Genomic DNA, 13,829 nt, shown 5'->3' with positions numbered 1-13,829 from the left:
CATTATTTTACCCCTTTTATTGTAATGTGCTGGTTAAACAGTCACTCTGGGTTGCTTTTCTATCAAAGGGACAAATTTAAAAATAAAGTCACAGGCTGTCCTCTAAACTAGGCTGGCAACAGAACTCCCCACCACAATGGAAATGTACCCATCTGAGCTACTCATTACAGTAGTGGCTGACTCCCACGTGGCTATTGAGTGCCTGACTGTGGGTAGTAAGGCTGAGGATCTCAATTTCCCACTTTAGGTTATTTTAATTGGCTTTAATTAATGACTAACACACTGGGCAGCACAAGTCCAGACTGCAAAGCAGACTCCTGATAGCCAAAAGGAGTGAACGTGCTAAGTGAGCGCCAACTGCCATGAGGGCCCAGGACCAGGAGCTGGTAAGCTGCTTAGCAAGGCTCTGACGCAGGGCCTGAGCAACTGCAAGAGAGATAGGAAATAAATAAGGCAAGCCCCACCCACCAGCCTTAGAAACACTGTCTCCACAATGATATCCTTGGAGAGACCTCCCTTACCCAAACTCCAATCTTTACTTGAATGCCACCTGTCCAGCAAGCCCCAGCACCCTATCTAAACACAATCTTTCAGCCTTCTCATCCCCATCCTCCCTGACACTGCCCCCCTTCTCCATTGCACCTATGGTCTGGCAGCATGGGCATCACCACTCTGCAGATGCTCTCAGACTACACAGGCAGAACGAGATCTTAGGTGTGGTCAGGCAGGTCCTGCCTACTACAGAGCTGGGTCCTCAGGTGAACATTCTCTCTGGAAATGTATGATGGCAAACACTGAGTTCCTCTCTACTGCAAGCACCGAATGAACAGAAAGATGGTTTCTCAGTGTAGTAGAGGGGACCCAGTCAGTCAACAGTGCCACGTCATAGCAACAACACACAAGTGAGGACTTGCAAAATACCGTGGGGGGAGCCCTCTGATCCCAGAGGCTTTCTTGTTAAAGTATACATGCAGTAAGAAGTAGAAGGAACCCACTGCAGGAGGGGTCTCCAGACCTGCAGAAAGACAGGGGCCATAAGCTGAGATGTGATTCAGGAAAGCTCTTAGTCATGAGTGACTCTGAAACTAAATCTTTACCTAACACACAGGAAAACATGTCTACAAAGCAACTTCTCCATTTATCACAAGAAGGGATGGCATGGTCGGACAGCTTCTGCTACTAAAGAAGAGTCTGTCATCAGCCACCTGGAGGGCTTCACTATGTCTCTTCAGCCCTTACTCCAGGCAAGTCCACAGAAGCTCAGGAAAGCAGCCATCCTAGTCATTCAGCCGAGGCATCCATCCCTCTTGCAGGTCCCATGTTGTCTGTCTGTGAAGGGTTCCAACCAGCAGAGATAATCTGCTGAGTGTTGCCACAGGCAATACCCAAGGAACTAAACACAGAGCCTGCCAATACAGCTGAAGCACTAGCATAGAGCAGCTTGGGACGACATCCAGCATCCTCCATGGGCTGGTCTATTGAAGATAGGAACTACTTAGGACATACAGATGATCTCCACGGCTGGACAGAACATGCTCTCTGGGTTAAGCATGTGCTGCATACAGGACTCTGGGATGTGGCCTCTCAAGAGAAGCAAAGAAACAGTGTCACTAAGTGTCTGCAGGCTGGTCTTAGGGAGGAGTTGCTGTATAGATTCTTACCCAGCAGGGAATGTGAAGGGAACATCAAATGTAGACAACCAGCTGTAAGGGTGGGGTCCCTGGAGAGAAATGAGGAAGTAGCACGTCATACCCACATGATGATGGTCCATGTTCCTCTGAGCATTTCCTCTTAGCATTCACTTCCCCTCTTGCCATAGTAACCTGGACCTCTCTAGAGGACAGTGCTTGGTTATGCCCACCAGGGTGCAGAGCACATGGAACAACCATGGCCCACATACTTCCTAAGTACTTCAGTCACTAGTGGGCCCTTGACAAGGACCATCTGCATGGCATACATTCAGGGCTATTCAGAGTCCTGGCCTTCCACTAGACAGGAACCATGCACCAACTTCTACCCCAAACCAACCTCGGCCTGAAAGATAGGTGCTACTCATAAATGGAACCTTCTTAAACCATGGGAAGGTCTCTTTTATCAAGGCCAAGTGTGCCTATCAGAACAAGGAACTTGAGTCGACATCCTGCCTTCCTCATCCTCAACATTTAAGGGTGAGTATACATAAGAAGGGCACTTTGCCTCTTTTCCTCAACCTTCTCTGCTAGCATCTCCAAACACAGCTTAAACCACCAGTCAAATGGAATAGGCTCAGATAGGAAAACCTCACAGTCACCACAGAGCTCCTTCTGACCTCCTCCCTTCCGAGTACCATCACCTGCAAGAGGCCCATGCTGCCTAGCACAATTCCTACTTCTTTCTTACTTCATTGTAATAAAAAAAAAATGACAACACTGGTTTGTATATGCTTGGCCTAGAGACTGGCACTGTTAGAAGGTGTGGCCTTGTTGGAGGAAGTGTGTCCCTGTAGAGGTGGGCTTGAAGACCTTTCCTCCTAGCTGCCTGAGTCTGTTCCTGGCTTCCTTCAGATGAAGATGTAGAACTCTCAGCTCTGCCTGCACCATGCCTGCCTGGATGTTGCCATGCTCCTCCTGCCTTGATGATACTGGACTGAAGCTCTGAAACTGTAAGCCGGCTTCAATTAAATGTTGTCCTTTATAAGAGTTGCCTTGGTCATGGTGTCTGTTCATAGCAGTAAAACCCTAAGTCACTGCCCCACCCAAGTGCCTTTGTTTCAAGGGAAACAAAGCTGGGGCTGAGAAGTTAACAGGCATACTGACTAGCTGGCTTCCAGTCACTCAGCAGTACCCAGCTGTTTCCTTCCCTGCCCAATACCTACTTGTCAGGATGACCTCAGCCCTACCCCTTTCCTCAAACACAATACTCCACCCTTGTGGCTAAGGCCTGAACATTTGTGTTCTCCGCCCCCAAATTTACATGCTGAAATTCTAATCCCCAAGTTGACAGTACTGAGTGACAGATTTAGGAAGACTCACAGGCAAAGGCATCATGGCTGACTGGTATCCACATACAAGAGGCCCCAAAGAGTTGCCCCTTTAGCACGTGAGGATACAGCAAAAAGATGACTACTGGGGTGGAGACATGGCTCAATGGTTAAGAGTGCTTGATGTTCTTACAGAGGACCCAAGCTTGGTTCCCAGAACCCACATCAGGCAGTTCACAACTATCTGTAACTCCAGTTCCAAGGGATCCAACACCTTTCTCTGGCATTCATGCTCCCAACCCCCATAAATATTAAAATATTTTTTAAAAGATGGCTGTCTGGGATGATTAACCTTGATTGCCAACTTGATAGGATTTAGGATCACCACAGAAATAAATCCCCAGTAGATCTATAAGGGCATTTCCAGAAAAGCTTAATGGAAGAAGGAAGAGCTGCTCTGAAGACGAGTAGCACTGTCCCATGGGCTCACCTGTCTCTGCTGCCTGATGTCGGATGCCATATGACCACCTGCCACACGCTCCTGTCACCATTACTTCCCTGCCACGATGGACTATATGAATAAGCGTGAGGCAAAATAAACCCTTCCTTCCGTTGCTTTTTGCCACAACAACAAGAAAAAAAAAAGTAAGACACTATCCATCAAAACAACCTTGCTGTGTCCATGAATACAAATCTACTGGCACCTCTATTCTGAACCTCCCGGTCTCCAGGATTGGTGTATCCAGACATCCACTCAATGGTATTTTGTTGTACCATTTGTTATCTTACACCAGAGAATTTTCAGCTGAGGACCCTACATCCTACTTGACCAAAAACAAAACAAAACCACCAGAGTGATACAAGAAGGGATGAGAGCAAACACTGGTGAGGGAACAGAACAAAGGGAATTCTCATCACTGCTGCTGGGAATATAAAAAGTGAAGCCACTGTAGAACAGGCAGTTTCTCCACTACTGAACAGGCTTATACAGTATAGCAACTGCATACCTTGGGATGTACCCAAAGGATTTGAAAACCCTCCGCCCACATGGCTCTTTACAACAGCAGCTGTTCAGATATGCCAAAACTCGGAAGCAACTGCGATGCCCTTTGATGAGCAAACAGATAAACTATGCCAAATCCATACAGAGGAATATCACTCAGGTTTTAAACATGAGTTATGCCCTCTACAACAACAGGATCAAAGAACAGATAGACTCACAGAGACTGAGCTCCTGCCCAGGTCTGATCCAGATGGACTCGTAAGAACTGAAAGAAAGGGACACATGCCCCCATCCCTAACCCAGAAACTATCTCCAGTTGACAACCACTTGCAAATGAAAATTTAGTTTTCTCCCAGGCAGGCAGGCAGGCAGTTTGGGGAACAAACTCCTCTTAAGGGCAGGCTGCGTGCCCAATACTAGATGTCAGCAGGCGACAAACAGCCTCACGGGAGTTCCTTGTCCAGGTCAGATTTCTATTTACGTTTACTTTATTTAAATACACTTTCCCTCTCCTTTTACCCTACAGGTCCTCTGCATATATGTGATGACACCCAGTTTAGAATTCCCATGGGATTCCCGAGTGTATAAGTGGCCTCTGCATCTGGAACTGTTTCATGGCCCTTTTCACAGGCCATTTTCCTTCTTTTTGTTTTGCCCTAGTCCAATCTATTAGCTTTTCTCTTAAGTTAGATTATGTCTTGTTTCTTGTCCTCGTCCCACAGCAGAAAGATTTAACACAGTGACCTGGGCAGCGCCTGCCCATCTTGGAATGTTCTTCTCTTGGAAGCTCAACCGCTGATTACGTGAGATGGCTCTCTCATTCTCACAGACCCCCAAGCAGGTACACCTCGGCTTATCTCACGGACAAGCACACAGACACTCAGTCTGAGTGCCTGCCTAACCCAAGACCACAGGCCAGCACACCACGGCACAGCTAAGTCAAGAAACCACAACCCAGCCTTCCTTCCCAGGCTTCTCAGCCATGCACAAGCATGTGCCCACACCAGCAGCAGCTCCAATTCACAGCACGTGTTCTGGTGCACATCAAAACTAAGACATAGGACAATAGCAAACAGATTTTGTAAGAAAGTCATAATTATAAATCAGTTATCTCTCATTTCCCTAGTGCTAATTCTAAAATCATCGTAACATTAGAAAATAAGTCAACAACATAAAACTGAATCAATATTACTGTGCTGGCTACACACCTCCCATTTTGCCCAACAACACCTAAGTGTGAACTTTTCCTCTCTTGCAGATCATAAACCTAAAGGTCAGAGACCCCAGCCCTGCATCATCTTTGAATCCCCTGGCAAGTTAATCAACCTCTGCATGATTTTCACACATAGAAGCAAAATTACCAGCATGTTCCTGAATCAGTTAAGTTCCCAGTGCAAGATACAAAAACATTCTAAGTGTTTAAAGCAGAAATGGATTTAACACAAGGAATAAGATGGTCTCAAGGTCATAGGAAGAAGCTGATTCTGATGATTCCCTGACCCCTAGAGTAGGTCACTGAGCAACACGGAACTGATTTACCTGAGGTGCAGATGTGGCTGGACTCGTTCAAGCCAGCAAGAAATCAATATCACTGCCTTTGGGAGGGAGCACAGGGCTTTCCTGCACGGCAACTGCCCTCGGCATCCAGGAAGCTGAAAACAGACACTGTCAACACTGCAGGAAAGCCTCCAACTTCTCCAACCTCAGTAGGCACCAGAGAGCAGCAAAGAGAAAAAAATGGCTTGCATCTTATTTCTGTCTCAAACCTCCCACACTGGGAGGAACTGGATGGCCCTAATCCATGTCCAAAACTCTAGCAGCAAGAGGCTAGGAATAGACATCTGCTCTGCAGCTAATAAAGTCCAGAAAAGCAGCTACAAGGAGAGCAGCCCAAAGGATAAACAGGCAGCCCGGTCCCACCTCATGCTACCTCTCCATTACCATGCAGCCTGAAAAAGGAAGCCACGCAAATCAAAGAGCAGCACCAGGCACACAAAAGTGCACCCTCGTCCTGGTAAATGAATTCACCACCTCTTCATAAGCTGCCTCCAGTCCACAGATTTCCTATTTATCATACCCTATGATCACCAGTCAATGGGTCAAATCCCAAAAGCCCAGTTCTGTACAGGAACTAAGACTGTGGTTAGACACATTCATATCATATCAAAGTATCTATCTGAAGATTCACTTTTAAACTGGTGGTTGCAAATATCTTTACCCGGAGGACAATTTTTAAAAATAACACTGAAATCTCATATGAAACCTCAACAAAAGGAGAAAAGCAAGCCAAAAGCAGCATATGTATGGAGCTCACTCTGCCTTGCGAGTTAACTTCTATTTCCTCACTGAACACTTGCATTATTAGCTCTTTGCTTGCGTGGTTTTTGTATTTGTTTTGCAGTGCCAGGGATGGAAACCAGGGCCTCACACACACCAGACAAATGCTCTAACCCTGAGTTATGGCTCTTTCCCTCTCGTCTTACCTCTTCACTAGAGAAGTAATTAGTCCCAGGTCACCCAAATACACGCTAGAGGCTGCAGAAGTTAAATGGCTTTCTCAGGGTTACACGGCGCAAAATGACAGAGCTTCTGAGGCTCCCAGCCCTATTCTCAAACCACCATGGTCTTCGCACTGTCTTTGAATTACAAGTAAAAGTCATGCTAGCCAGACATAGACTGTGCCCCCAAAGGGTTCTCTGCCAGGTCAGGAAGCAGACTAGAAAAATCCATCATTCTAGACCTTTAAGCACAGCCAGGCACATCCCCAAAGGCTGTGTCTGCCCCCATAATTATTAGCAGGAAAAGCTAATTATTACTTCCTAGACCATGTGGATTAGCAGATTAAACCTTTGGCTTCATGGAAACCAACCCCATAGCCTGAGGGAAGTGGCCACACCACAAGCATTGCTACTGAATTCCTCAGCCACTGGACTGTCACACTGGACTCAGAGGATCCCTTAACACTGCTCTCTTCCATGTAAGATGAGGAATTCTGCTCAAATTACACTAGTAAATGAGCTTTGAGGAAGCTATTTGGGAGCAAAGTTGTCATCTGTTAGTAAGCCCAGTGCATCAGAAAGGCTTCATCCATCGCCATCCCAGAACATGTGGCAATGTCCAGAGACACTTTGGTCTTCACAGTTGCAGGATGGTGCCAGTATCTAGTGGGCAGAGGTCAGGAATGTTGCAATACACTGGACAGCTGCCCACGGAAGTACACATCTCAAACATTAACAATGCGTGGTGCAGAAATTCTGCTCTAAGTTACTGGGCAATGGGTTCAACTGAAGAAATGTACAGTGTGGGGTCAAAAGCTCACAAAAGCATTAAAAAATAAAATATGCTCTGGTCAAACCAGAGAAAGCTACTACTTAAGTAATCCCAGGAAGCCAGGTGCCTTAGCTATTTGATCTTCCTGGAGCCATTTTTCCCCATTAAAGCTATACAAGGTCACACAGCTATTAAGAGAGCTGACAATAAACCTATGTCACCTGAGCCCTGACCCAGTGTTCCCAACTGCAGGGCCCACCCTCCCAGGATATCCACCACGTCTAGGAGAGCAGGAACCAGTGCAGAGCTCAGGGTAATATGATGCACGGGTGTATGTTACAAAAATAAAGGTAAAACAAACGGCAGCGACACCCCCAGTTTCCATGGGGCAACACCAGACTCCGTGCATTGCTGTCTCACTTGGACTCCTTTGTTTTCATATCCCCTGCTTCAGAGCTTCAGTGTGGCTCCTTATAACGGGTCAGAGCTGCCAACCAAGAATTCAGAAGCAGGAACCAAGAAATAAGAGGGTCTAGAAACTGCAAAATGCAAAGTATTTTCTCCAAAGGGGAAGAAGTTTCAACAGGCAACTCACCTCTACCCAGTTCCCCATAAGACAAAGGTAGCGATACATCAGGGAGTAGCCATGATCACCCAAACTGCTGATATGTAAAGTCATCTGTGCTGAGTTTATGTCAACTTGATACAAGCTAAAGTCACCTGAGAAGAGGGAACCTCGATCAAAAAAATGCCTCCATAATATCCAGCTATAATTGTTAACTAATTATTAACTGGTAATAATGGGGAGAGGGCCCAGCCTATTATGGTTGGTGCTATCCCTGGGCTGGTGGTTCTGAGAAAGAAAGCAGGCTGAGCAAGCCTCCATAAGCAGCATCCCTGAATGGCCTCTGTATCAGATCCTACACCCTGTTTGAGTTCCTGTCCTGACTTCCTTCAATGATGAACAGTGCATGGAAGTATAAGTCAAATAAACCCTTTCCTTCCCAAGTTGCTTTTGGTCCTGGTATTTATCACAGTAACAGTAACCCTAATGAAGACCTCATCCATGTGTCAGGTTATCTATATTAAGCCTTAAACATATTAATCCACCTAATTCCACAGTCACACAGGAGCTCTTCACTCCAATTCTGGGGAAAATAAGCAGAGACAGCAAACACTGTGATGATGGGGACAACGAGGTAAGTGAAGCAAAGCCAATGACACATCAGGCACCCACGGCCCTCCTCAGTACTGCTAGGGAGGGACTCAGTAACCTCAGTGAAGGTAAGTGATACTCAAGGTCACATAGCTAGGATGTGACTGACCTGTAAACCAAGCTGTCCCCACTGCACTACTTCCCAGGCACCCCTACTTCACAAAGTCTCCAGGTTTGCTAAGGGTCCCTGTCTCCTAGGTGACTATGAAAACCTGTGTATTGGCAACTCCTCCCCTGAGATTGACTGAGGAGTCACTCATAAGGCCCTCTGGTACTCCTCAACATGGAAAAACTGCAAACACTCATCCAAATAACAGGATCCAGCCAGCTACACAGAGGAGACCCCCCAGCACTGCTGCATGGGAGGCCTCAGAAGCACACACAAGGGCTTCAGACACTGAATAAGTTCTCCAGTGGGCACATCAAGAACAAAGGTGTCCGGAGAAGACGGCAAGCCATGTGAAGACCATCTCACTGAAGACTGGCCTTAGACTGACTGGGAATACTCACATTTGCTTGATGAAGCAACTGGGGAACCCTAAGTAGCTACATGTCTCTGGTTAGCTCTAGACAGCATATCACACCAAGTATTGCAAAGTCCAACACTGACTTGCTAGAAGCATGTGCCATATGTTCCTACTTGCAAAGTTCATAGCCCAGAAGCCTCCAAAGAACAAATGTGGGGCAGATTACAATTCTAAATAGATAATCCATAAACCCACACCCTCTGTAAAGGACCTCAGCTTCTGTGACTGGTGGAGGCATAGCAACCCCAGATTATAAACTCTCCCTCCATCGTGACCTAAGATCATGTCCATCACCCTGTGACTCCCATATGACCTGCCTAGAACAAAGCCTTAGATGCTCTTGCTGAACAAAAGCATAAAAACAAATCAGAGGAAGAAATAGAAGCAATACTCCCCAGAGTACTCTAGGGACACACAGGAAACCCAGAAGGCTTGTTGGGGACCTGGGTGACAAGGCATCACATAGCACATGGTAGGATCAACACATTAAGAACTGTGTGGCTGCAGGGTGCCCTCAATAGCATGGCCAGGACCAGAATACAAGAAAAAGGCCCACCAGACAGGTACTGGCAGCATGACTAAAGCATTTGGAGATGGCAGCCCCAGTGTCTGCCACTAAGAGCAGGATTAGAAACAGAGTTGCTGATGCCAATCTCACCAGCACCCTTTTGCCTGCCCTAAGAAACCATTAGTTTCTTAGTGAATTAGTGTAACTCGCGAATGACAAAGTAAGGGCACTAAGGGCCTGTGGGTGACCCCACCCTCAAAAGGCAGGAGGCCAACAAGCAACAAAGACTATTCACGTGAGCCAAGGACACAGAAGGGGAGAGGGCAGTGAGAAGCCAAACCGCTGAGTCAGCAGCCGACCTGGCCACAACACACTACTCCACAGTACTGAGGTGCCAGGAAAAGGCACAGTTGTCTGTAGGACACAGCTCTTACTAACAACGCACAGGAGACATTACAGTTAGACAAGGAGGCACAAGGCAACAGGTCTGCATCTGTTGCCCTGTCTCTGCTCCAAATAGCGAAGGTGTTACCTTGTGAAGAAGTGGCTGAATGGTTGCAATAGCCTCAATTTCCTCCCCTCATCAGTCTCAGCAACACAATCCTGCTGGTGTAAGTCACTGGTTTCCTTGATGGAGCTCAGGGTGACATCAGTAAACTGGGGGTCATCATCGTTCTCCAGCGTCACAATGGCACTGGAATTGCTCGTGACCATGAGGTCCAAGATGTCCTCATTGCTAACCGACAATGTGGTTGACAGTTCTGTGCCAAGACTAGACACACTGCAGACCGAGACATCGTCACTTCGGCTCAAGGCTTTGGAGGTGGGGCTGTAGAGTTTCACTGAGTCATAGCCTGTCCTGGGAAAGGTGGAAGACTTCCGCACAGCTTGCTCCCGTTCGCTGCCAGTGGGAGCTGAGGGTGTACAGGATGGCAAGGGGCACGCACTCTGGAAGGCCCGCTCCGGGATGATCTCTGACTCAGACTGCTTTCTCTTCACGTGGACCACACTGCAGGGAACAGGCTCTGGGTTGCCAATCTCCAGGGTAGGAATGCCCGAGTCCACTGACTGAAGGCTGTGTCGATCTTCCAAAGCACCAAGTTTTAGTGTAGGTCCATAGTCAGGCACTGAAAGGGATCTGGGCACTGCCTTGATACTAAGGTGTTGCAAGTCCTGAAGGGAGTCTCCTGGCCGACCATCTAGAATGCCCATCAATGCTACACCATTCATAGAGGTGGAAAGGTTTCCATCAGTCATCTTGGTCCAAGAAGAAACTAGAGAAATACAGACATGGGAATTAAAAATGTGTATATAGATCCTAAGATGCTATTCCTCAGATATCTCTGAACACAGAGCTCCAGAGGCTGGATGATCCTGCTTAAAAGGGTGCCTTTGAAAGAGAAAGTTGGATGTGGTGGCACTCACTAGTAAAACCAGCACTGGGAGACAGGCAAGACTGAATTTGAGACCAGCCCTCATGATACTCCATGTCAAAAAGAAGTTTAAAAAAAAAAAAAAGTCCCATACACTCAAGTTCTAATCGAGGCTCTGAGCAAAAACTTGAACACACTCTCATGACATGAAATAGCAGGACAATAGCCCACACAGAGGATCATCTAGAGAAAACAGTTTCACCATGAGCTCCCCCACTCCAGTCACATCTCCTGCATCCAGGCCAGCAATGGAGGTAAAATGTCTGTGCCAGGCAGGAAAGACATTTTCTTGTAGAAATAGGCTACATTCTAGATCTTGTATGCCCATATGTTGAAGGCTTGGTCCCAAGGCCGTCGTGCAACTGGAGGTGGTGCCTTTAGGAGGTTGGATAAAGCTAGATTATCTTGTTTCCTGAGTGCTATGAGCCAATCAGGACTCTTCTGTCACCTGCTCCTATCATGGCATTCTATACTTCCCTGGGCCAAAGCAACAAGGCCAAAACACCATGGATTGAAGAACTCTCTGAAACAATGAGCTGAAATACACCTTTCATTCTTACAAGTTGCTTGTCTCAGGCCTTCTGTCACAGTGGTACAAAGATAACACAGGGGGCAAACTGTCAACAGAACACCTCTGACTTAAAGCTGTGAACTAGGGCGGGAGAACATTGCTTAGTAGTGCTACTTAGCTAGAATGAGCAAAGCCATGGGTTCAGTCCTAGTCATTGTAGAACAGCATTGAAAACACGCTAACTTCATTAAGATAGAAAAATAACAATGTAAAGTATACACTTACAAACATGCCATCTGCAGGAAGACTGCCCATGCAAACCCCAACTGTCCACTCCCTTCCACAGCATTACCACGGTCACTCAAGCCCAAGACAGGGTATGCTTTTCCTTCACAACAGAAGCCAAACCCTCAGAACAGTCCAAGATCAGACTTAGCTAGAGAGGTAGGATTTGGGGGTCGGAACGAAGGCCATACCTAGTTTTAAATGGCTTGGAACAGGCTCCTTAAGTCCAGGGCAGGAGGTTAGTTCAGTGAAGATATGTTAGTAATAGAAGAGCAAAAGCCAGGGCTTGAGGGAAGAGTCTAAAGCACTGGCCACACACACCTCAAAAGCCATGCCAACAATTCTCTGACCAAGAGGCAGGCACAAGCCAGGAGAAAATTCCAGTCTGAAGAACAGAGCCCCTAGCACACAGTCACCCTCACCTGGGAAAAGTTACCACTTGTTTTCTTTTGAAATGTCAAAACTAGAGAAGGGATGGTGCATCCTAACCTGACCACAGAGTAGAACCTAAGGACCAGAACTCCAGCCCCCAGCTACTTCCAGACTGAAGCCCAGCTCCGCTACAGACAACCTTGGGGAAATTAGTACCAAGGAAAGCAACGAGCAGGCACCTGGCCCAGGAGGAGCATCTGCTCTCATCAAACAAGAAGTGGCAGGAGACGCCAGGGCACAGCAGACACAGGAGTTCACTCGCTAAGATGTTAGCCTAGCTTCTACAAGAAGCCTTCTGCAGCCCTCAGGAAGCCAAGCTCCTTAAGTGCAGCAGAAGCAAACTGATTAAAAAGCAGAAAGGGGAAGGCAAGTAATCTCCTCCTCCCAGAAAACTGAAGAAGCCAGTCAGACAGTGCAGCAAAGAGCAAAAATGGAAACAGAAGGGAGTGAATGGAGAGGCAGAATTCAGAAATAGCCGAGCCACAGAAAACTATGATCCTGCAAGTAAGGTTCATTTAACTCCAGAGCTGTTCTGACTAATAACCTATTTTTCTTACAAGTTAGAACCACAGTGTACCACAACACAAGAAAAACACAGGCAAATTTAGTTGTTACAGAAACAAAATTATATAAGGGCTGAAAAAGTTTTTAAACCTACAACAAAAACTCAATTCATTCTCAGGGAGTTGAGCGTCCCTTCGGCAGGTGTTGGCACATTTTAATTTGCATGGCTCGCCCTAATGTCCACCTTGAGTCCAGCAGCCATGTGTCCCTCAAGGACATCACACACCATCTGCGTTCCCTGCTGTGGGAAAACCTAGCCAATTGTTATGTTAAGAATCACGAAAAGATACAAGTAGATTCAAATCCACACAAATTGGAAGTTGCACTCTTTTTAAATTAAAGCAAGAATAAAGAAATATGTATCACATAGTTAAGAGCTAATCTTTGACAAAGGCAAAGGTTACTATATTATCAAAACACCATCAGACTCCAGCAGATCAAACGGGCACAAGACCTTGGTCGGAAGAGGAAATCTTTACAGCTGAAATTCTGGCTCTGCTACTTATCAGCTGGGGTGACCTCAGGAGAGGTGCTTAACCTTTCTGAGCCTCAACTTCCTGCCTCCCCAGCAGTGAACATTAACAATACTATACTACAGGTTGGTCTGAAGACAAAAGAAACAAGGAAATGTGGTGAAGCCAGACACCAGACCTCACAGGTGCTCCACAACCATATTTCCTTGTTTTCTAGCTGGGTCTGGAGTGTCTGCAGGAGATGCAGTTCAACTGTAATCAAGAGATTGTGCTTTTAAGAGTGCACATCAGTCAGGGCCTGGGCAAACACCTAGCTAGTGCTGTCTGTGGGGTGAGAAACCATCTTATTCAGACAATGGCACCTCATTCATAGAATTAATTCCAAGGACCCTCCCCCTCAAACCTATTCAAGAAGTGGGGAAGAAAGTAGGGCTTCGGGGTTGGGGATTTAGCTCAGTGGTAGAACGCTTGCCTAGCAAGCGCAAGGCCCTGGGTTCGGTCCTCGGCTCCGGGGGGGAAAAAAAAAAAAAAAAGAAAGTAGGGCTTCGAGCCCAGAGCCATGGTGTTCCCTGTCTCTGGGGCCTCTTTCAGGGAAAAGCCAGATGAACTCTGAGGCCTCTGGTGATTCATTAAGTCTCAGGAACAGGG

At 46.8% G+C, this 13,829-nt stretch overlaps 1 protein-coding gene across 4 annotated transcripts in view; it reads right to left on the bottom strand.

The window, feature by feature from the left end:
* Positions 1–13,829, bottom strand: part of Tbc1d14 (TBC1 domain family member 14) — a 93,973-nt gene that overhangs the window by 72,533 nt on the left and 7,611 nt on the right. For 3 of the 4 annotated variants that reach the window (XM_032917123.1, XM_032917124.1, XM_032917122.1), the window contains exon 2: positions 10,016–10,757. In XM_032917123.1, the coding sequence (XP_032773014.1) occupies positions 10,016–10,740 (725 nt within the window). In that variant the 5' untranslated portion in view covers positions 10,741–10,757. Of the gene's footprint in view, positions 1–10,015; positions 10,758–13,829 lie in introns of those variants that run through there. The other variant, XM_032917126.1, reaches the window with a different exon arrangement.

Source organism: Rattus rattus, chromosome 11, assembly GCF_011064425.1.
Source record: "Rattus rattus isolate New Zealand chromosome 11, Rrattus_CSIRO_v1, whole genome shotgun sequence".
Classification (NCBI taxonomy): domain Eukaryota; kingdom Metazoa; phylum Chordata; class Mammalia; order Rodentia; family Muridae; genus Rattus; species Rattus rattus.
The sequence above is the reverse complement of the archived record's forward strand: the minus strand, read 5'-3'. Positions and strand labels throughout refer to the sequence as shown.